Genomic DNA, 24757 nt, shown 5'->3' on the forward strand with positions numbered 1-24757 from the left:
TAAAGTGAGTTAGAGGGGAATTGACTTATGGTACATGATAGAGATGGAAAGCAACTTTGTACATGACAGCAATATTATGAGGAGCACTGCAGAGAGCAGGTATTGAACACAAAACCTTGTCATCTAAGGGGTAGCTGATCATGAAAACAGTGTTCTAAACCACTGAGCCAACAGACATTCCCAGTAATGAAAGGAAAAAAATCTCCATTTTGATGATGAAAATGTATTTGTCTCAAACTAGAGCTTGAAGCCCAGAGATTTGTACATCATTAGTGAAAGCAAGACTAGTTTAACATGAGAATGAATGATATGTGTAAAAAGTACATGACAGCAATATTATGAGGAGCACTGCAGAGAGCGGGTATTGAACACAAAACCTTGTCATCGCTAAAATTGCTGAAACATGTTACATGTCAGAAAAATACAAGCACACATCTGCTGAATGAGTTGCACAGATTGACAGTTGAATGGTTTTTATAGCACAAAGTATGCAGCAGTTGAAACACGGCAAAAAACGTACAAAAGACGGAATAAGAATAAAGACTGAGAAGAACAATGTGTGATTGCTGGAATCAATCACAAAATTATCTTTTACGATTACTGCAGATAAAAGTGGCATATTAGAAAACGCTCCTATGAGTTGTTCTGGAGTGCAGGTACAGTTGACCTATGTAGTCGTTTCATTATGAGGATGTGTTAAGTTATCATGACTGCTTGATGTCCTTGCTGTATAATTTTCCTCCTGTTCTCTGGCTGTGGTTTGGCTGTATTGCCATTTCCTGCCAGTCTGGCTTGTTTCTCAAGCAATGGGAGAAATGAGTATCCCATCATTCACTTCTTTCATGAGTGCCTGATGCTTAGCTGTATCCTTTAACCTTTTATGTGGCTCTATAAAAAAAAGAAACAACTGAATCGACTGGTGACAAATCAGCTGTTCTATTGTTGCATAATAAATTTATAACTGAGCAACAAACAATTAATGTACAAAAAACAAAAAAAGCAAATTGTCATCATAAAACGCCGCAAAGTCATGTAGAGTCCATGTCTCAACAACCACTTTAGATTTCAGATCAAAACTTGTGCCTTATTTCCTTACAGTAAACAGGACATTACAGAAGATAAGACAGGATGTACAGTAATGAATGCATGAATGACAGTTTCCAGAGAAACAGCTTGAAATGACCCCTGATGTGATGCTTAACTAAATAAATAATTATGACACACTGACTGCAGCTGACAGACTGTGACTGGGATGTCATTTTATAAATTGTGACCAGTATATAGAAAACTATATTAAAAAATATACATATTGCCAATTATAATTCTTTGCTACACCCACATTTCCAAAACCAAACCTGATGATCACATTATCCTGTGTCTACTGTGATGTAAACAAGAGGCTGTAGTGCTCAGCAATATGGTTGAAAATCAACATCACACATGAAAATAATTTATCATCACATTGATGTTAAATGCATGTAAAAACAAAAACTTTACAACTGATTGTAAATTTCTATTTCAAATTGCCTCCAAATCATTCATTTGTACACTGAATTTTGTAAAAAGATAATGACAACATATCAAAACAGGTAAAATAAATAAGTAAAAGTATCAAAAAGGAAATAAACGAACACAAAGGGAATAAAACATAAAGACTACTTCAGGTAAAGTAAAATAAGCAGAAAGTATAGAAAGTAAAGATTTAACATTTGTAAAAGTGAGTATTTAAAAGACTAACAGGAAAATATTTGCAGATTTCATGGTTGGTTGGCTACATAGAGTGTTAACAGCTCAGCAATATAACCTGTTAGAGCTTTAAAAGTAATGAAAACATTTTAAAAATCAATTTATTTATTTAATTTTGTTACTAATGCCAGTTAACAGGGCATTACAGAAGATAAGATAGGATGTACAGTAATGAATGCATGAAAGAAACAGGTTGAAGTGGAACCTGATGTGATACTTAGATATTATTATGCAAATTCTGCACAGTGTATAAAAAAAGTATAGTTGGCAACAAGTAAATGCAGCTACAATAGAAATTATTTGGGTTTCTTACAATTGTTACGGCATTTACTGCCCCTCAAAGCTTAAAAATGATCTACAAGCTCACTGACTGAGACAAAAGTGTGGGCAGGTGTGGAAGAGAAAACCCGAATAAATATTTCATCATTCACTCTCAGTGATATACCGTTTAGTGATTACCTCTGTCTGAATATTTGTGTGCATGAAGATAGCACTCTCAAAGATAACAAAGGAATGATCAGAGAGAGCGACATCAGTCACCACACAAAAATGTTCAGACCCCTGGAGGTGATTAAGTCCAGAGTGTGCCCTTTGTTGTGTGTGGGCTCTGTTACAGGCTGAGTCAGTCCATAGTTATCAAGAACAACTCAGTTCTTAAGCCCCTCTGTCCTAGGGGTTGTCAACATGGATGTTAAAATCACCAACAATAACTACACAGTCAAAGTCAATACAGATAACAGACAGCAGTTCAGTGCAGTCATTGAAAAAGTTTGCACAGTGTTTATGTGGCCTGCAGATATTTAGGAACATAGCTGAGAAGAGGAATTCAACTGAAGAGCCACATATTCAAAAGAAGCAAAATTTCCATTAGACATCTGCCTGCATTGAAGGGAATCATTAAACAAAATGGCAAATCCACCTCCTCTCTTATGCACTCTAGCTTAACTCATAAAACTGAAGTTGGGAGGGTCGACTCAATAAGAACAGCTGCACTGTTATCTTGGTCTAACCAAGGTTAATTTAAAAACATAAAATCAAGATTGTGCTTGACAATAAAATCATTGATTAAAAATTTCCTGCCAAAGACCTGATGTTTAATAAAGCTAGATTTAGTGTGTTACAAGCATTATCTGCCCATTTTTTTGGGCTGATGAGGAATGGATGAAAAATTTGATAAATTTGCAGAACTGTTTGGATGCTTCCTGCATCTTAGCAGACTCATTCTTTTTCTATTACCTACCTTTGCTATTCTTGGGAACCTCAGAAACTCATTAAAGCTCTGCATGTGTGAACATTAAAATGAACATTAACATTGCAAGACTTTCTAATCTGATGTGAGGCGATTTGGAACAATTCTCTTCTTGTGATTTGGTTGAGGAGCAGCTTTAAAGGATAAAGCTGGTGAATCGTCAACACCATATAAACATCCTATAAACAAACCAAAATCAACAGTCCGTCTCTCAACATGTTCCAACTGCTCTAACCTGTCTTTTGCACTCTGATACAGTAGGCCCAGTATTTTCCTAAAACAGTCTGGCATTGCAGTTTAAGATTATTCAAACAAGAGTAAATACTGCATTTGATGGGGACTATTTTCAGCCGTGGATTAATACGCAATTGGTACTCTTGTAAGTATTTACAGCAGCAGGACAATGTATGTGTGACTGACTCAAAATATATTACAGTGCCTTTGTTCATTGTAATAAGGAAATATGTCACCCAGGGCAACAATGTGGCACATTAATGTGTTTTTAGTAATTTTTGGACAACAGTGGAGCTCCATGGCACAGAGGAATAAACTGCACCAGGCCATTTACTGACAATTTATGTATATAGAGAGTGTATATTCACCTGTATCATTGAACCTTTTATGTGGTTTTATTAAAAAACAACAACTGAATAGACAGTGACCAATCAACTGTTTTATTGTTGCATAATACATTTATAACTGAGCAAAAAACACTCAATGTACAAAAAACAATCAAACAAAAACAAAACAGAGATAAAAGCAAATCACCATCATAAAACACCACAAAGTCATGTAGAGTCCATGTCTCAACACCCACTTTAGATTTCTGATCAAAACTTGTGCTCTGTTTGCTTACAGCAAACAGGACATTACAGAAGAAAAAACAGGATGTACTGTGATGAATGCATGAATTTCCAAAGAAACAGGTTGAAGTGAAACCTGATGTGATGCTTAACTAAATAAATAATTATGACACACTGACTCTGCAGCTGACAGACTGTGACTGGTAGACACTGCATATTTTGTCCAGTGTAAAGAAAACTAAAATATACATTATTTGTGTTTCTTACAATCATTTAGACATTTCCTTTTTTTATTGTTGCATAATACATTTATAACTGAGCAGCAAACAGAAATAAAAGCAAATCATCATCATAAAACACCACAAAGTCATGTAGAGTCCATGTCTCAACAACCACTTTAGATTTCAGATCAAAACATGCCCTGTTTGTTTACAGTAAACAAGACATTACAGAAGATAAGACTGTGATGTACAGTAATGAATGCATAAATGAAAATTTCCAGAGAAACAGGTTGAGGAGGAACCTGATGTGATGCTTAGTTAAATAGATTAAAACATTGATTACTGCTAGATTAACTTCTTATTTACTCTGTGTGGATTCTGCTTCAATGTTCATTCAAATTTGTTCCAAGGATTGTATGCTCTATTGTATTAATCAGAAAGTTTGTTCAAAACATCATCAAACGTCTTCTGTATTGCCTCCACTGGTGTAATTGCTACCTCAATTACCTTTTCTATTGCACTGACTGGTGGAGACACGCTTGCAGTCTCGACTACTTGTTCTTCTACCACTGTTGCTAGTGGTGTTGCTATTACTTGTTTATCAAATAGTGGTATACCTCTGTTAATTACTTCACGAATTTTGACTTGATCAACACAGCTGAGACAGTTGCAAATAATCCAACAATGATCACCAAACCCACAAAACCTCTAATCCATGTCCGTGGTGCTTTGTTCAAACGCTTCTCAAGGACTCTGCTTTTAGCCTGCTGTCTGATCTCTTCCTGTGTCATGTTTCCTGATGACAGTCTGATGCACTCTTCCTCTTTCTGTATTTCTCTCTCCACTGTTTGCAGCATTTCATTGGTGTAGTAGCCTTCATTGTTTTCCATCACTATCTCTTCTATGGTGTTGAGCAGCTCTGCCACCTGGAACTGGTTGCTCCTGTATTCATCCTGCTGTTTGATCTTCCAGTATTTATTATCAACAACGTGGCACCGGCCGCCGCACTTCTTCACCAGATCACTCATATGCTCACTTTCATTGACAAACTCTTCAATCTTCATCCCTTCTGGGAGCTGGTCACCCTGGGTTAAGACAACTGCAGCATATTTGAAAGCATCAACAGAGAAATATTCACACATTTTTGTGATGACAGCTTTCTCTTGCTTGGTGAATTTCTCCACTTTAAGCACAATGAGAAAAGCATGAGGCCCAGGAGTGCACTCAGTGATACACCTCACCATCTCAGGCTTCATGTCCTCCTCAGACCTGCCTGGGTCAAAGAAACCAGGAGTGTCGATCAAAGTGATGCTTCTTCCATTGACAAATTTGGTTTCTGCTTCACAAAAATGTGTTTTCAAGTCATTAAAATGGTTTATTTTGAATGTGGCCTCTCCAAATATGGTGTTAGCCAGGCTGCTCTTCCCAGCTCCAGTTTTCCCCAGTAGGACAATCCTCCTTGTGTTCAACCCTGAAAGAGAATTACTTTCTATCAGTAAAGCAGGTAACTTGTCCAAGTGGTTTTCACATTCATTGATTTTCCTACAATAATTATTACACCAGTTCAGAAACATTTCAAACACAAGTAGGAGCTCTGCTCTGCTTTAAATGTTTTATAACTCTAACAAGCCAATCAACTGCATAATTAAGTTCAACATCAAACATCAACTCAAATATTTAAAAAAGTAAAGCTAATGTTGAGTTATACTATCCTGGAGTAACAGTCAATTTGTAGATGTGTACTGTGAAATTCACAGTTTCCTATTTTTAATGTGTTTGATAATAAATTCATTACTTTATTTCGTATGAAAAAATTAGTTGGTCTTCTCTGTCTGAGAGATGTGATAAGCATATATACTTATTTATCTACAAGGCCCTTATTGTGAAGCTACAATCTTAGATCACAACTATGCTTGATTGGTTCTCGGGAACACATCATACTCAGAATAAGGATATAGAAAGTTAGTGAAGAAAAGAAAAATTAAGAAGAAGAAAAAGAAAAAAATATTGTACAAATAAAGTTGAAAAATATTTAAAAGAAAAATAAATAGCATTGAAATGTGGTTTATATTGGATTACCCCTCCCTCCTTAAAATGAAAACTAACAAACTAACAAGCAAAGTCCCACAAGGACAATACATGATATTTAACAACCCCGCTGTGTTAAAACTTGATTAGATAAAATGGAAATCCATCAGAGCTGTTTTTTATCGATAGTGAAATATAATAAATAATCATTTTAATATTTTTTCAAAAACCTTTACAATCAGTTCACAGAGCAGGAATGGATGGATGGATCAATTGGGAATTGGGAATTTCTTTCATTTGAGAAATTTAGTTTTAAATGGAAGTATTTGGCCTAAAGTTTAGTCCTCATTGTTAACATAATAGCTGAAATAAATAAACTCAACTTACCTTCCATGTTGTCAAAAATAGAGTTCAATTCAGAAAATTCTTCAAATCCACGAGACGTCCTCACTGACAGTCTTTTCTCTTGTTCTCTTGGTCCGACTTGCCTTTTATGGCATAAATGAGATCCACGCGTCAGACACCCAGGCACGCATTATTTTTGCGCTTTAACAGCAGTCGCGCGCAGAATATCTCTGCAATGCTCAGAGATATTGTAGCCTGTGAGGAGAAAACCATGCGCTGAGCTCGCGCAGACTCCGAAGCAGCGCGTGACTATTATCCCCGAGTGCACAACTACTATCACTGCTCTCCGGCACGTAACATTTTCACCTGCTCGCTCGAGAGTGGTTGGCGGATCCAGTTACCATTATATCACTAAATATGACTGGTTCACTGATCTGCCATCCTGGACAGCTAGGTACGGTAACACCACCTGGACAAACCACATAAACCAGTTCTATATGAAAAGTTCCCTTTGATAACTTCGGCTGTGATTTGGCGCTATATAAATAAAATTGATTTGACTTGAATGTATGCAAAACCTTAAACAGAGCAATGTACTTGAATGTGTTTGTCTGAGCTCTGTCTTTTGTTTCTTCCATTAGTGACATTAACTTGATAAAACACTGAGACTTTTTTCTGTTTTTACTTAATCCATATAGTTGTTTTGTTATTGTTTGTTTTAGTAAATTTCTTTGGTTCAAGATGTGATTCTTTGGCCCTAAAAGTCATAAACATAGTAGTAATTTGTTTTTTTGATTTTTTTTAAACTTAGATCCTGCAGTTATTTTTATATTGTTTATTTTGGTAAAATGTCAGTGCTTTCCTCAACCATTGTGTTTTCTCTCTCCCTGTGGGACCTATGAACCTATTGATAGCAGCAAGTTTATGGGTGTGTGCTCTCTGTCTCTGTCTGTACCTGTGTGTTAGAGTATGTGTGAGGATTTTTATCTTTGTGTGGACCAATTACAGTTTTAGATCTGTGTGTGAGGTATGAGGGATATGAAGTATACCTTTGTTTGACAGTTTGATTTTCACAAACAAACAACAAAAATGTTGCTGTTGATGAATAAACTGACTGAATATTAAAGCTTGAATGAGCTGTTGTTATTTATTTGTTTATTAGTATCAAATAGCAAATTTAAGCTGTGGTCTGTGTCACTGTTGGTGGCTCAACATCAGTTTTAATTCTGTGATTTGGCTCATGGTTTTATGAGGAAAGAGACACCTGAAAGAATTCTTAATAATGATCAATTTTATTGTTGAATTGTTTCATTGTTCAGCTATTAGAATTTCATTTAGAAAAAACCAACAACAAAATAAGAGGTTATATAATAACAATAAGAATTTATTGCACAAACAAAACATTTTCCCTGTATCGTTAACAAAAAGTTGAAACACAATTAAAATAACAAACAGCTTTAAAACATTTCAGTTACCAAGAGGGTTATTGCTCATGAAAATCTTAAAATCTTTTCTCTCAAGAACTCTTATATACATCTAGTTTCAAAGAGCAACATTTTGAAATAATAAATCAAAGTCATTGACAGATATTAGAACTTGATAGAATGCTTTTAAAAGTCAAACGTTTGCTGTGTTTTTATAAGAACAGCTGGCAAAAGAAGATAAACTACAGTAGGATATTGTTCACAAGGAGTGTCAAGTGAAACAGAAACTAACTTCTGCATATGTTTCCCTGCTTTGCCTTGTTTTTGATCCAAGATGGACACATACTGTATGTGACTGAAGACTATTTAGTAGATGTTAGAATTTTAGGAGCAAATATAGTTCACAGTGATACACCTCACTATCTCAGTCTTCAGGTTCTCTTCAGACATGTCTGTGTCAAACAAACCAGGAGTGTTGATCAACGTGATGCTTCTTCCATTGACAGTTCTGGTTTCTGCTCGACATTCTTTTGTTTCAGAGTTGAGAGTATGGCTGATTTTGAAGACATCATTCTCTCTAAATATTGTGTTAGCTAGGCTGCTTTTCCCAGATCCAGTTTTTCCAAGCAGGACAATCCTCCTTGTCTTGGTCACTAGAAGAGAATAATGTATCATAATCAGTCATGTACATTTGTCTCTTGCTGCCTCCTCACAGTGTTATTTGGGTTCTGGGAGAGTTTTGTCTATTGTAATACCTGCCAACACTCCCGATTTTCGCGGCAGTCTCCCTGTTTTTAACCCTTTCTCCCGCTGTGCTCCCATTTGGTAATTTCTTCTGTTAATCTCTAGATTTTATGTTTTTTTTTACCTTTTCGTTATCACAACCTGTTTCTGGCACTGTACAGCCTGTGTGTGCATCTGCTCTCTGAGCAGGTGATCTTTCATCATGTTCACTGTCTGCTGCTGCTGATGTGATTCACTGCTTGCAGGTACCGCTGGTAGAGAGAGGAGGTGCTGTCTTTTCTCAGCCAGCAGCTAAGTTTACAAGATTTTGCAAAATGTCAAGATACGTGGCAAACTCAGATAAACAGTTAGGCAACATACAGACAGCTTTCGTTGTGATGTTCTATGGTCGTGTAAAACTCACTGGTGGTGGATGAGACACTGCGAGCAAAGCTGCTGATGTTTATGCTTGTTGAACAGGTGGTTCGATGAAGTCTTTATAGGCTTTTTACTCGCGAAGGTTTTGTTACACTTACAGTAACAAACGTATCGTCAACTCAAATAAAACGTTATCTTCACCAACCTCCCGATTTTTTTGAAACCTAAATGTTGGCAGGTATACATTGTAGTACTGAACAAAATATTAAATCATATTTAACTAACTCTACATTGTTTGGTTTGCTGATGGCATGAGTAAGCGAATCAGAAGTATATAAGAATAGAAAGTAATTTCTCTAATTATTTTTCATGGCTTTGTTATTCACTTTACATGTTTGTCAGTTTATATTTTAAATATACAAGTACTTTGTGTTTTCAGTCATTTAATACATTTTAAGTCAATAATATTTGGATAAATTTCATGTACTATTAGTAATTTTATTTGATGTCTTTAACATTTTATGACAGCCATCTGGAGATTTTTTTTCCTTGTGGCAGATTAATATGATGCTCAGAGGAACACAGATCTACACAGAATAACTGAAATAACTCAACTTCCATGATGTTAAAAAAGAGTGAAAATGTCTTGAAGTTGAATCTGGTCTGTTTCTTTGCTTTGATTCTAGTGAGGTTCTGTATCAACACACTATGATGAACAACCAGCAACAAGTTACTATGCTGAAAAAAATATTCTCATGAATCTTTATTCCAGGTTCAGTGAGGGTTGAACCTCTTTTAGAGGTGTGGACTGGAGACATGTTTCAACTACTTTTGAAAGTAAACTCTGAACGCTGCTCAGTCAACAAAGGTCATTTTGTGCTCAGAGATTCAATAATACAATTATGGACAGTGGTTCCCCTTAAAAATTTACATACAAATATAAAAGCAAGCGTGTCATTATTTTTTGGCTTTCCCTCTCTGTACATGTTTAGTATCATATGTTTAGACAGGCTGATGAACTGCACTTGTTTTCATGCAAGTACATTACACAGGCAATACTATACTACAAAATAAGCACCAATAATGACAATATTGTAACACAAATAGCTGCATAACACAAAATATGTCATAATATAGACAAAATGTTTTGTTATTTCTCATATTTATTTCCAAATGTACAAATATTTATAGATTTCTGTTCAGGAGCACAATATATAGGAAATAATTTCACCTTGAAATGTGTTATTTCAAAAGGTTAATCCCACACAAAATGATGCACAGTGAAGGGATCATTCTGAAAATTAAAGAAAAAAAAGGGGGAAAATTTTACTTCTTATATAATATATACAGTACTCATGTTTTAACTTAGATATGTATGATGGAAACTGCTGACTTGTGCTACCACTGTAGAAGACTGCACAAGTAAAACTGTGTTTTTTACATTTAGTAGCAGATGCTTTGTGTAAACACTTCCGCTCACAGGATGAGACTCTGACATGAGATAAACAAAGGTGTAACCATTTCTTATTTATGTTTCCTGTTTCCTGTTTTGCTTTACTGAGTGAAAGGTGATGGTGTACGTGACTTCATACCATAAACTGAAAGAGTCCACAGTTTATAATGCAACAACATCAGACCCAAACTATGTTCCATCATGTATCTAAATATGACACAAGGTTTGACTCTGTGTGAGAAACAACATGAAACAATCACGTCTTTATACTTACAATGTATTTGCAGCATTTTCATTTAAGATATGTAAAATACATATTACAAAAAACAATGCAAATTCTCAATGTCAGGGTGATTGTAGCCGAGTCAAATAATGGTCATAAATATTTTGAGTTTGAAGACAATGAAGACAACAACTCCCATGATCCCACACTACTTCAACCATCATCAAACTCTGTCTTTTGTTATTGTTTTGATTGAGAGACCCCTATCAGCTGAAATTACATATCGTGTGTTTAGATGAATTAATTATTAAAATAACACTGATTAAATGCATCTGTTTTTCTTATTTGTGAGTCACTCAGCTGATGGGATGAATGTAAATGATTAAATTAAAAATATAAGACACTTGAAAACATATGAAGAATTTGCTGATTTATTGTTAAATTATACATTCATATGAAAGCAAACAAATTGAAAATTAAATTATAATTATGGAGGGATTACATCCAAACACCCATTGTCACTTCATAATCATTTCAGTTAAAATGTATCAGGAAAAATAAAAATACCTTTTAATTCACGATGAATTTATGATTCATGATTATCATTTACAACAACTCTCAGTTGATCACATTATTAATTAGCTCCCAGCAAGAATAGCCCAGAAACAAGCATTTACCCTACATTTGCCATATTGTTCATTCTCAACAAAAAAATTATGTGTTCTTATGAGAAAAAAATGTATTTATCTATTAGACCTTTTATTACTCCTGATGTTTGTCAGCTGCAGATGTAACAGATGTTGCTCCTGCTGTGATTCCTGCTGCTGTTCCTATTGCTACTCCTACAAATAATGATATGTTTGGTCCTGTTTCATTCATTAATTTCATTGCCCCACCAAAGAAAGCTCCTAACATTGCTCCTGTTACCTGCAGCTTTAAACATCTTTCCAAAGATGCTGGTTTTAGTGTTATGTGTGATCTTTGGTTGTATTTCTCTCTTCACTGCTTGTAGTATCTCAGTGGTATAGCAGCCTCCTTTGTTTGCCTCAATTATCTTGTCTAGATTCGTGTCTGTGAACTTTTGATCACTATGTTGAATAAAATGAACTTCAACTTGGCTTTTGGCTGAAGGCTCTTCTATAACTAATCATGCTCTGTGCTGCCATCTAGTGGTTGCTGAAATATAGTACAAGACTAAATCACGGTTAAGGTTTTAGGTTTTGTTCAGTCACGCACCCTCCTGGAGTCTTTATCTCTTTTTCTGCTGTTTTCACATTATTCAGGTTGAACATTAACCAGAGATGCTTTACTTGTGTGTTGGATCAGAGCCAGTGCACATTTATCAATATTAATATTAAAATTGAGCCTAAATGTGTCAGACAAAGCCCAGATTTGAAAACATTTTAGTTAAAATGGCTATACCTGCAAAAATAAACACTTAAGAACACTAAATTAATAAGTAGACTTTTTGTCTCTGGGGTGATTTATTTCTATCCATAGCCAACACATTTGCCCATTTTCTCCCTAAAGTAGTTTAACAAGGGATGAGAGATTCATTTATAAAAAGGAGAAAGTGAAAGAGAGCAGGCATGCACACAAAGAGATGTGAGAGTGAAACATAACTTTATTCCTTTTATTTATATTATGTTACAAATTGTTTAATGTAGCTGACAAAACTCTCTGTAACACGTATGTAATGAGCCAGACATGAGCTACTCTGCTCAGATGTTACTGAACAGATTGTGAAGACAATGGTTGATGAGTCACAAATACCAAACATGTGATTCCTCCTTTTGTGTAGGAGGTTGCATGTTATGTTGCTATATTTTACATATTTGCCAGTGGTGATTTGATTACAATAGTTAGCCCGTAGCTTGTTTCAAATGTTATCATTCAAATGATAGTTTTGCCAAAATATGAGCTTTCAGAATGTACTGCATAGTTGTGTCAGATTAATATAAAGTGATCAGTGTGAACAAATAACAGTAACTGAAAGAATCAACCTTAACTTACCATCCATGTTGTTTCTTTTCTCCTTTGCTCTGACTCTTGTTTTTATTCTGATTTACTTTCACTTGCTATAATCCTTCTAATACTAAACCTTGATGATTGATTATTTAGCCTCCACTGATATGAAATAAGTATCCCAAAGCACCATGTATTCATTGATTCACTTACCACATAAAAACTTAATTTGCTCAATAACAATTTTCCAATTTTTCACTTTAGTGATTGTTTATATTTGTATTGATGATACATGTTGATCCAAAAAAGAACTACAATTATTTTTGAAGAAGCATCAGAAGACAAAATTATATACAATAGTTTACAGTAAATACATGAAGTGATATTTTATGTTTAGTCTTTGCAACAGGAAATAAACAGTGACCAAATATTTTAAGGTCGGACAGAAATACAACCAACAGCTTGAACTGATTTGAACAAATCATTCAATTCAATTTAATCTACTAGGAGATATGACTTTTTAATGATTATTCTCTTTTCCTTTTTGATGAGACTCAGCTCATTATTGGTCTTGACTCTGTTTTGACTCTTGCTGTAATTGTTTGTACCAAACATCATTTGCTTTGTCTAAACATGATTGGGCTTCATTCTTTACAGCTGCTGTTGCCCTCTTTGCTGCTTCCCATGGTGTTTCTGCTCCCTCAGCTGCAACATAACCTGACAAACCTCCTTTTACTGCTCCTGCTCCTGCAAATATCCCTGGAATTATGCATAATGATGCTCCTCCTGCTGTTGCTCCTACTGCTCCTCCTATAGCTCCTCCTACTGTTGCTCCTCCTATTCCTGCAATTATTCCTACTCCTGTAGCTGTTTTTGCTAGAGCTTGTCTTACTGATACCAGCTCTGAAGATTCTTTTAAAACCGTGGCAACTAGTCCAACCATCACCACCACACCAAATAAAGCTCCTAACACCACACCTGTTGCAGTACCTGCCAGTCTGATCAAAAGCTTCTCAAAGACACTGACTCTAGCCTGCTCTCTGATCTCCTGCTCTGACATGTTCTCTGGCAACAGTCTAATTCTCTCCTCCTCTTGTTGTATTTCTTCCTCCACTCTTTTCAGCATCTCATTGGTGTTGTAGCCTCCATTGTTTTCCAACACTATCTTGTCTGGTTGCTCCTGTATTCATCCTGCTGTTTGATCTTCCAGTATTTATTATCAACAACGTGGCACCGGCCACCACACTTGTTCACCAGATCACTCAGATGCTCACTTTCACTGACAAACTCCTCAATCTTCATCCCTTCTGGGAGCTGGTCACCCTGGGTTAAGACAACTGCAGCATATTTGAAAGCATCTTCAGAGAAATATACACATTTTTGTGATGACAGCTTTCTCTTGCTCGGTGAATTTCTCCACTTTAAGCACAATGAGAAAAGCATGAGGCCCAGGAGCGCACTCAGTGATACACCTCACCATCTCAGGCTTCATGTCCTCCTCAGACCTGCCTGGGTCAAAGAAACCAGGAGTGTCGATCAAAGTGATGCTTCTTCCATTGACAGATTTGGTTTCTGCTTCACAAAAATGTATTTTCAAGTCATTAAAATGGTTTATTTTGAATGTGGCCTCTCCAAATATGGTGTTAGCCAGGCTGCTCTTCCCATCTCCAGTTTTCCCCAGTAGGACAATCCTCCTTGTGTTCAACCCTGAAAGAGAATTACTTTCTATCAGTAAAGCAGGTAACTTGTCCAAGTCTTTTTCCCATTCATTGATTTTACTACAATAATTATTACACCAGTTCAGAAACACTTCAAACACAAGTAGGAGCTCTGCTCTGCTTTAAATGTTTTATAACTCTATAAAGACTCTAACAAGCCAATCAACTGCATAACTAAGTTCAACATCAAACATCAACTCAAATATTTAAAAAAGATGTGTACTGTGAAATTCACACTTTCCTATTTTTAATATGTTTGATAATAAATTCATTACTGTATTTCGTATGAAAAAATAGTTTTTTCTTCTCTGTCTGAGTGACGTGATAAGCATATATACTTATTTATCTACAAAGCCCTTATTATGAAGCTAAAATCTTTGATCACAACTATGCTTGATTGGTCCTCTGGATCACATCATACTCAGTCTAATGACCGAGTTTCACTACAAGTCACTAGAGTTTGTACTGAGCTTGGAAGATCCGCATTTTGTTTTTATGCTCCGACCACCTGGAACACTTTGCAGAGCACCTTAAAAACTGATACTTAAGTAACCCTTGAACATTTTAAATCTATGATCACAAACCACTTAACTTCTGTTTGTAGCTGTTTTAATTGATTTGTTTTATATCTTGTATCTTTTATTATCTATATACTTGTTTTAATTAACATCGACATGACTGTAATGAGGGTCAGCTTTCAATGATTTTCTGAGTTTAATGAAGGTAATAATAAAACTGACATTAGGAATCTCTTCACTCTAATAATTCTGGGAATTATCTGATGGATACTGTCACATGTCATAGAAACTTAAAATAAGGATATAGAAAGTTAGTGACGAAAAGAAAAATTAAGAAGAAGAAAAAGAAAAAAATATTGTACAAATAAAGTTGAAAAATATTTAAAAGAAGAATAAATAGCATTGAAATATAGTTTTCATTGTACTACTCCCTCCCTCTTTAAAATGAAAACCAACAAACCAGCAAGCCAGATCTCACAAGGAGAATATATAGATATAGATATTTAACAACCCTGGTGTGTTAAAACTTGATTAGATAAAAGTAAAAACCATCAAAACAAAGTTAATGGAGAAAAGGAAAACTAAGAAGAAGAAGAAAAGATATTGTACAAATAAAGTTAAAAATAATTTAAAGAAATATAAATAGCATTAAAATGTAGTTTTTACTGTCTACTCCCTCCCTCCTTAAAATGAAAACTAACAAACTAACAAGTCAGAGTGTCATAAGTGTCAGAATTATTTTATCATAGTGAAATATAATAAATAATCATTTTAAGATTTTTTCAAACCCTTTATAATCAGTTCACAGAGCAGGAATGGATGGATGGATCAGCTGGTAATTGTGAATTTCTTTAAATGGAAGTATTTGGCCTAAAGTTTAGTCCTCACTGTAACATAATAGCTGAAATAAATAAACTCAACGTACCTTCCATGCTGTCGAAAACAGAGTTATGATCAGAAAATTCTTCAGATCTGTGAGATGTCCTCACCGAGAGTCTTTTCTCTTGTTCTCTTGCTCTGACTTGACTCTGGAACTATTTTTTTTTACCTGTCTGACTTGTTTCCTGGCTGTAGGTTATGAACACATATTGTATTATGGCATAAATGCGATCCACGACGGGCAGATGTAGAGGAGTCATGCGTAAAACTCAAATAGCCAGACATGCATATTATTTTTGCGAGCGCTTTAACAGCACTCGCGCGCTGAATATCTGTGCTCGCGTGAGAAATAATGTTGCCTGCGACGAGAAAACGACGCGCTGAGCGCGTGACTGTTATCCCCGATTGGATAACTACTGTTGTAGTTGTATTTCTTTGGCCCTTTAAGTTATAAAAGTTGTAGTAATTTTGTTTTTTTTGTTTTGTTTGTTTTTGATTGAACAATTATTGATAGCAGCAAGTTTATGGGTGTGTGTTCTCTGTCTCTGTCTGAGTATGTGTGAGGGTTTTTATCTTTGTGAGGACATATTAGAGTTTTAGATCTCTCTCTCTCTCTCTCTCTCTCTGTGTGTGTGTGTGTGTGTGTGTGTGTGTGTGTGTGTGTGTTAGACAGAGTACACACAGAAATAAACTTGCCGCTATCAATAGGTTCATAGATCACACAAGGAGAGAGATAACACAATGGTTGAGCAAAGGCAGTTACAACAGGTATAAAGGCAATATCAGTAATCCATGCACATGAGAAGTTAAAGCCAATTATGGCACATGATGTATATCTTTGTTTGACAGTTTGATTTTCACAAACGAACAACAAAAATGTTGCTGTTGATGAATAAACTGACTGAATATTAAAGCTTGAATGAGCTGTTGTTATTTATTTGTTTATTATTATCAAATAGTAAATTTAAGCTGTGATCTGTGTCACTGTTGGTGGCTCAACATCAGTTTTAATTCTATGATTTGGATCATGGTTTTATGAGGAAAGAGACACCTGAAACAATTTTTAATAATGATCAATTTTATTGTTGAATTGTTTCATTGTATAGCTATTAGAATTTCATTTTGAGAAAACCAACAACAAAATAAGAGGTTATATAATAACAATAAGAATTTATTGCATAAACAAAACATTTTCCCTGTATCATTGTCAAAAAGTTGAAACACAATCAGAATAACAAACAGCTTTAAAACATTTCAGTTACCAAGAGGGTTATTGCTCATGAAAATCTTAGAGATTCTCTCAAGAACTCTTATATACATCTAGTTTCATAGAGCAACATTTTGAAATAATAAATCAAAGACATTACCAGATATTAGAACTTGATAGAATACTCATATATATATATATATATATATATATATATATATATATATATATATATATATTTATAAGAATAGCTGGCAAAAGAAGATACACTACAGTAGGATATTGTTCACAAGGAGTGACAAGTGAAACAGAAACTAACTTCTGCATTTCTTTCCCTGCTTCGCCTTGTTTTTGATCCAAGATGGACACATACTGTATGTGACTAAAGATTGTTTAGTAGATGTCAGAATTTTAGGAGCAAATATAGTTCCCATACAATAGGAATGGATGAATGAGAGGCAAATTGTAAAGTGTTTGAATAAAAGCAATATATAGAACAGTATAGTAACAAGAACACTTTAACAGTCAATTTCTTTCACCAGTTTGTCAGAAGTGGCTCTTTTCCCTCACTTTGCTGTTGCTTTTTGTTGTTTTGTGTGAAATTTCATATTCGCCCCAAACAGACTTTGTTGTGTTCTGTACTGCCTCCCATACGGAGTCTGCTTTATCAGCTTCATTACATCCTATATAACCTCCCTTTACTGCTCCTATTGCAGTAGCTGCTGCAGCTGCTCCTAATGCAGCTCCTCCCACTGCAGCCATCACTGCTCCAGCTCCTCCAGCTCCTCCCACTGCAGCCATCACTGCTCCAGCTCCTCCAGCTCCTCCCACTGCAGCCATCACTGCTCCTGCAGCTACTCTTATCCCACCTTTCACTATTTCTGCTGTTAGCTTTTTCTTCAAGGTATTGACAACTTTATGAATCATTGCTGGCACACCCAGAAAAGCTCCCAACAATACTCCTGTGGTAATACCAGCAGACATCTTTAGAAAATTTGAGACATTAATCTTTCCATACTTTTTAATCATACTGTCCACTGTTTGCAGCATCTCATTGGTGTAGCAGCCTCCATTGTTTTCCATCACTATGTTGTCTATTGTGTTGAGTAGCTTTGTCACCTGGAGCTGGTTGCTCCTGTATTCATTAGGTCGGTTGTTCCAGTACTTATTATCAACAACTTGGCACCAGCCGCTGCACTTCCTCACCAGATCCCTCAGACCTTGATTCTGTTGAACAAACTCTGCAATTGTCATCCCTTCCTCGAGCTGGTCACCATGAGTGAAGACAACTGCAGCATATTTGAAAGCTTCTTCAGAAAAACATTCACACATTTTCCTGATGACAGCTTTCTCCTGCTCGGTGAATTTCTCCACTTTAAGCACAATGAGAAAAGCATGAGGCCCAGGAGCACACTCAGTGATACACCTCATTATCTCAGTCTTCATCTCCTCTTCAGGTGTGTCTGTGTCAAACAAACCAGGAGTGTCAATCAACGTGATGCTTCTTCTATTAACAGATCTGGTTTCTGCTCGACATCTTTTTGTTTCAGAGTTGGAAATATGGTTGATTGTGAACAACTTCTCTCCAAATATTGTGTTAGCTAGGCTACTTTTCCCAGATCCAGTTTTTCCAAGCAGGACAATCCTCCTTGTCTTTGTCACTAGAAGAGAATAATGTATCATAATCAGTCATGTACATTTGTCTCTTGCTGCCTCCTCAGAGTGTTATTTGGGTTCTGGGAGAGTTTTGTCTATTGTCATACCTGCCAACACTCCCGATTTTCGCGGCAGTCTCCCTGTTTTTAACCCTTTCTCCCGCTGTGCTCCCATTTGGTAATTACTTCTGTTAATCTCTCAATTTTATAGTTTTTTCCTTTTCGTTATCACAACCTGTTTCTGGCACTGAACAGCCTGTGTGTGCATCTGCTCTCTGTGCAGGTAATCTTTCATCATGTTTTCTGTCTGCTGCTGATGTGATTCACTGCCTGCAGGTACCGCTGGTAGAGAGAGGAGGTACTGTCTTTTCTCAGCCAGTAGCTAAATTTACAAGATTTTGCCAAATGTTAAGATACGTGGCAAACTCAGATAAACAGTTAGTAGTAGTTAGTAGTTTTACCTCAATTAAAACATTATCTTTCACTAACCTCTCGACTTTTTTGAACCTAAATGTTGGCAGGTATAAATTGTAGTACTGAACAAAATATTAAATCATATTTAACTAACTCTACATTGTTTGGTTTGCTGATGGCATGAGTAAGCGAATCAGAAGTATGTAAGAATAGAAAGTAATTTATCAAATTATGTTTCATGGCTTTGTTATTCACTTTACATGTTTGACAGTTTATATTTTAAATATACAAGTACTTTGTGTTTTCAGTCATTTAATACATTTTAAGTCAATAATATTTGGATAAATTTCATGTACTATTAGTAATTTTATTTCATGTCTTTAACATTTTATGACAGCCATCTGGAGATTATTTTTTCCTTGTGGCAGATTAACATGATGCTCAGAGGAACACAGATCTACACAGAATAACTGAAACAAGTTGTTAACTCACCTTCCATGATGTTAAAAAAGAAATCAGAGTGAAAATGTCTTGAAGTTGAATCTGGTCTGTTTCTTTGCTTTGATTCTAGTGAGGTTCTGTGTCAACACACTACGATGAACAACCAGCAACAAGTTACTGTGCTGAAAAAAGTTCTCATGAATTTATATTCTAGTTTCAGTGAAGGCTCCACCTCTTTTAGAGGTGTGGACTTGAGTCATGTTTCAACTACTTTTGAAAGTAAACTCTGAACACTGCTTTTCATTCACCAAGGTCATTTTGTGCTCAGAGATTCAATAATACAATAATGGATAGTGGTTTCCTTTTAAATTTACATACAATATAAAAGCAAGCTTGTCATTATTTTTGGTTTTCCTTCTCTGTAGCACATGTTTAGACCATAAAACATATGGATTTATGGTATTTGTCAGCATTTATGACACTGTATCTCTGACTGTTTTATTGTCCTCATTGATATTTTTCAGTATCTTTGCTGCTTAATTTTTTCACATAACAAACACTGATCAACACTAATCTGCCAGAGAAGGCTGGTAAAGCACTTCACTTGTAAATCAGGAATTTAATCAGATTTGACGACTACTTTTCAGCACCAGCTGTCTTAAATCAGCCTTTTTCTCATTTTGACATTCCAATAAAATCAAACATGTTTAATATTATCATAAGTCTTTAGTCTTGGCTCATTCAAATAGGGAAGTTCAATGATGTGAACATTGTCAACAACCAATAGGTGCTCTCTCCAGCAGCAAACCATGTAGTTACTGTAACGGCCTAAAAAACTACTTAAATACCATCACACACACACACACACACACACACACACACGATAAATGGTGAATTAACAATGTTATGATTCGCTGTTTAATTCGTTTAACTGATCCACCAACCAGCATGTATTTTAGTGGAAAATCTTAATTTTTGTAACGGTTCGCCTCTCATTCCCACCGTCTCTTCCCACTAACATAGCTCAGCTACCCAGTGTGCCTTGTGGTGCTACGCAGATTGGATATCCCAGAGCGAGGTGTCACGGCAGAGATTTTGAGCCAGACTGTTGTAATTTTCACTCTGACTCTGACTGTTAATATCTCACTTTATTAAGATTAAATATTTTTTCAGGCGAGAAAGTAACCACGTAGATTCTAAATATGTGGTCAGTTTATCCAAATAACACCTGTTTGTAAATCTGTTGCGACGTTTTCTGAGATGTGAGGAGACGCTGGCCGGGTGAAAGCAGCTGGTCATCTCAGCTGCTAGCAGCCGGAGTCCTGATCTGTCATCCCGGGGAGAAAATGATCTGATGAACTGATCTGTGCAGCTCTTTGGTGATTCATGCTGGTTCTAAGCTGGTTCTCTGCAGCATTTTGATATATGATATAATCCCTCTTGGAAGATACATTTTGGAGTCACAGATGAATTGTAGCTGCCACATTAGTTTGTCTGAATATACAGTGAAGCTTCATGTTCTTAATTTCTGGACAGAACAGTACAGATATCACCACATTTACATAAATATAAATGTATTAAAACAAATGTATCAGTATATATTAAATTTCGTTTTATTTTATTGAGCATCTTCCCGTCCTCAGAAGTCTGCACTCCTGAGTCAACTTGCCAAGTGTTCACCACACTGGCGCCGGAATAGGAAGAACAATGAGTCCTCCCACTTTCAGGTGTTTTGGTAATAAAGTGGAAATGTCTAAAGCCCGAAATCTGCTTTGCCCTTCTGTGTGATGTTGTGGTGCCCAGCGCTGCATGCACAGTGAACTGCCTGGAGGAGACACGCAAATAGGCAGCGCAGAACCACGTCTGTTTCCAGAGCAAAGTCGCTCCGCTGCCACTAGGTGATTTTATCAACGAGAGCAAACTAAATACTTGCTGTAAATGTGCTGCAATAACAGATTAATGCTTAGAATATAAATACGTTATTTCAATTAAACATTCTCCAACCAAAATTGGCACAAATAATGTTTAATGTGTGTGACAGATAGAGCTGTACCTGTGTAGTAAGGGAATAATGCTACTATCTCCAGAAAGCAAGAAGACCAAGGATCTGGTCCAGGCCCCCCCAACACAATTTGACTCAGACCTACTCTGTACTGTAGTGTTAGGAAGAGAGAGAGAGAGAGAGAGCGCGTGCACATCAAAGGCTCCGCCGTCCACGCTGCACACTTCTTGGATAAGATAAAAACAGAACTGGAGCACGAAGAGACTAGCATAGACTACTCACTTACTCTTCTCTATCTATGAGGCGTTTGCCTCGTCTAGTATAAGTCAAACAAAATGTCACTTCTTCACCGTGCTAACCAAGTAGCTTTGCCACGGCTAACAGCAACCAATAGACCCTGTCCTCTTCGGAAAACGGTCTCTCTTCCTCCTCTCACGGGTACGAGTTGACCGCACTAACCGGCACTTTGGGGCGCAACTACCGTGGTTGCAAGCAACAAACTCAACTATACACTCGTAAAGACGCTTGAAAACGTCTCGCTCCGTTTATCCACAACAGGGGTCTGTACACAGCCATATCAGCGCGCTGCCGTCTTCTCTCTCCTCTTCGCTTCCTGGCGCGCTTAAATCTGCACTCCGCCATAATCTTGGAGAATGATCCTTAAAGGGATGGTGTGTAAATATAAAAGGGGAATAAAAATATCTTTTTACTGTCCTCCATCACTTACTATACATGTAACGAAGAGAGGCACAGGAGAGCGGCGTAGCAGGCAATAGTGATGGGGAAGTTGGACCAGGACACTGGAGTGCGGGCCTGGAGGCCGAACTGCTCCACCAGCAGGACCAGCAGGGTGCAGGAGAAGCTGAACGCCCAGCAGAAGATGCACCAGTCAGCCATGCCTCCGTGGGGAAGTAAGGCTCCATGTGCTGCTACTTTTGTGGAAGTGATGATGTGTGTTTGAACTATCTTGATGCAAATTGCAAGCAACGCACTACTGTATATTAATGAAACACAAACATTATATAGGACTTTATTTCTTGAGTAGAAATTTCAGTTTATTCTGATTTATTAAATGCTGTAGCCCTAACTTTATGATTCCTCTTTTAAGTCTTAACAGCCCATATTGTAGAAATGCTCAGTATTCAGTCCTACTTATTGTCTTATTTACTCTCTATTTTTGCTGAATATTACCAACAGACTTTTTTTGTCTATGGGTTAATTAAGGCCTGATGTATTGAGGAAATGGTCTTCTGAATCTTGAAAAGTCATGAAAGATGATCTATATAAACAACAAAACTATAAAGTCAAATGGTGAGAAATTGCAACACCTGACTGACATTTCTCGGCTCAAACTAAAGTGGTGTAAAGATTGTGGACCGTGTCAAGGAAACAAGCAAGATTGGTAGAATTAAAGGAGGATTATTTTGGTCATGTATTTGTAAATGTTAGTGACTTCATTATGATTAATTGGGATGTCCATCTCAATGGACAACAGAAGGAGATCTGAGAGCCTTCTTTATCCACATCTGCTTCTAAGCTTGGTCTTGATCACCTTCAGTTTGGAGAATTATCACTCAACTGATGCAGTTGTGACTGACAGCCTAGACTGTACTGACCCAAAGACAACATAACAATCTAAAGGCTTAGCAAACTAGTTAGTAGCACTCTACCAAAATCAATTGAATGGAATAATTTCAGCTTCAACAACTACAAAATGTTTTTAAGGGTGCCTTATATTCCTAATGGTCAGCCTACATAAAGGATACATTAATTTCTACCATAATGGCCAGTTTAGTCCATCATAAAGACATCTTATAGGGCATAGTATCTCATGTTCTTCACTGGAAGGACACTTCACCATGTTTTTCTGCTATACAGTGCACCCTATAGGGTACTTCACAGTGTGTGAAACAGTAGCCCTCCCATTCATTTGAATGGGTTTGCTTGGACAAGCTGTTGTTATTTATTTGTTTATTAGTATCAAATAGCAAATTTAAGCTGTGGTCTGTGTCACTGTTGGTGGCTCAACATCAGTTTTAATTCTGTGATTTGGCTCATGGTTTTATGAGGAAAGAGACACCTGAAAGAACTTTTAATAATGAACAATTTTATTGTTAAAGTGTTTCATTGTATAGCTATTAGCATTTCATTTTGAAAAAATCAAAGACAAAACAACAACAACAAAACAAGAGGTTATATAATAACAATAAGAATTTACTGCATGATCAAAACTTTTCCCCTGTATCATTGTCAAAAGATGAAAAGTTGTTTCATTGTATAGCTATTAGAATTTCGTTTAGAAAAAAACAACAACAAAATAAGAGGTTATATAATAACAATAAGAATTTATTGCACAAACAAAACATTTTCCCTGTGTCGTTAACAAAAAGTTGAAACACAATCAGAATAACAAACAGCTTTAAAACATTTGTTACCAAGAGATTTATGCTCATGAAAATCTTAAAGATTCTCTCAAGAACTCTTATATACATCTAGTTTCAAAGAGCAACATGTTGAAATAATAAATCAAAGTCATTGCCAGATATTAAAAACATTTGATAGAATACTTTTAAAAGTCAAATGTTTGCTGTGTTTTTGTAAGAATATCTGGCAAAAGAAGATACACTACAGTAAGATATTTTTCACAAGGAGTGTCAAGTGAAACAGAAACTAACCTCTACATGTGTTTCCCTGCCTCGCCTCATTTTTGATCCAAGATGGACACATAATGTATGTGACTAAAGCCTATTTAGTAGATATTAGAATTTTAGCAAATATAGTTCCTATACAATGGGAATAAGTGAATGAGAGGAACATTGTAAAGCGTTTGAATAAAAGCACTATATAGAACAGTATAGTAACAAGAACACTGTAACAGTCAATTTATTTCACCTGTTGATCAGAAGTGGCTTTTTCTCCTCGCTTTACTGATGCTTTTTGTTACTTTTTTTGTGATTTTAAATGTTTGTAGAGCTTTGTCACAAGCAGACTTTGCAGTGTTCTCTGCTGTCTCCCATACTGAATCTTCTTGATCAGCTTCAAAATATCCTATACAATCTCCTACTATTGCTCCTATGGTAATATCACCTAACTAAAAAAAATGTAAAATTTGAGACATGATCTTTCCATTCTTTTTAATCATTCTGTCCACTGTTTGCAACATCTCATTGGTGTAGCAGTCTCTGTTGTTTTCCTCCACTATCTTGTCTATGGTTTTGAGTAGCTCTGCCACCTGGAACTGGTTGCTCCTATATTCATCCTGCTGGTTGTTCTTCCAGTGTATATTATCAACAACGTGGCATCGGCTGCCACACTTCTTCACCACATCACTCAGAACTTTGTTCTGTTGGACTCCTCGATTTTCA

The 24757-nt window shown here is 36.2% G+C and overlaps 2 protein-coding genes across 4 annotated transcripts in view; both read right to left on the bottom strand.

The window, feature by feature from the left end:
• Window positions 1-3589: 3589 nt before the first annotated feature.
• Window positions 3590-24757, bottom strand: part of LOC122973946 (GTPase IMAP family member 7-like) — a 38266-nt gene continuing 17098 nt past the window's right edge. The window contains exons 1-2 of one of the 3 annotated variants that reach the window (XM_044341764.1): window positions 15720-16077; window positions 3590-5490 (exon numbers count right to left, since the gene is read on the bottom strand). In XM_044341764.1, coding sequence (XP_044197699.1) covers window positions 4646-5490; window positions 15720-15726 — 852 coding nt within the window. In that variant the 5' untranslated portion in view covers window positions 15727-16077 and the 3' untranslated portion in view covers window positions 3590-4645. Of the gene's footprint in view, window positions 5491-6434; window positions 6532-15719; window positions 16078-24757 lie in introns of those variants that run through there. The other 2 variants (XM_044341763.1, XM_044341765.1) reach the window with 2 other exon arrangements.
• LOC122973938 (GTPase IMAP family member 7-like) lies at window positions 17102-19681 on the bottom strand. Its single transcript, XM_044341752.1, has 2 exons — window positions 19442-19681; window positions 17102-18541 (listed from the first exon to the last, which is right to left on the bottom strand). The coding sequence occupies exons 1-2, from the start codon at window positions 19446-19448 to the stop codon at window positions 17427-17429; spliced, it is 1122 nt and encodes a 373-aa protein (XP_044197687.1). The 5' UTR covers window positions 19449-19681; the 3' UTR covers window positions 17102-17426.

This window comes from Thunnus albacares, chromosome 22, assembly GCF_914725855.1.
Source record: "Thunnus albacares chromosome 22, fThuAlb1.1, whole genome shotgun sequence".
In the NCBI taxonomy this organism is placed as follows: Eukaryota; Metazoa; Chordata; class Actinopteri; order Scombriformes; family Scombridae; genus Thunnus; species Thunnus albacares.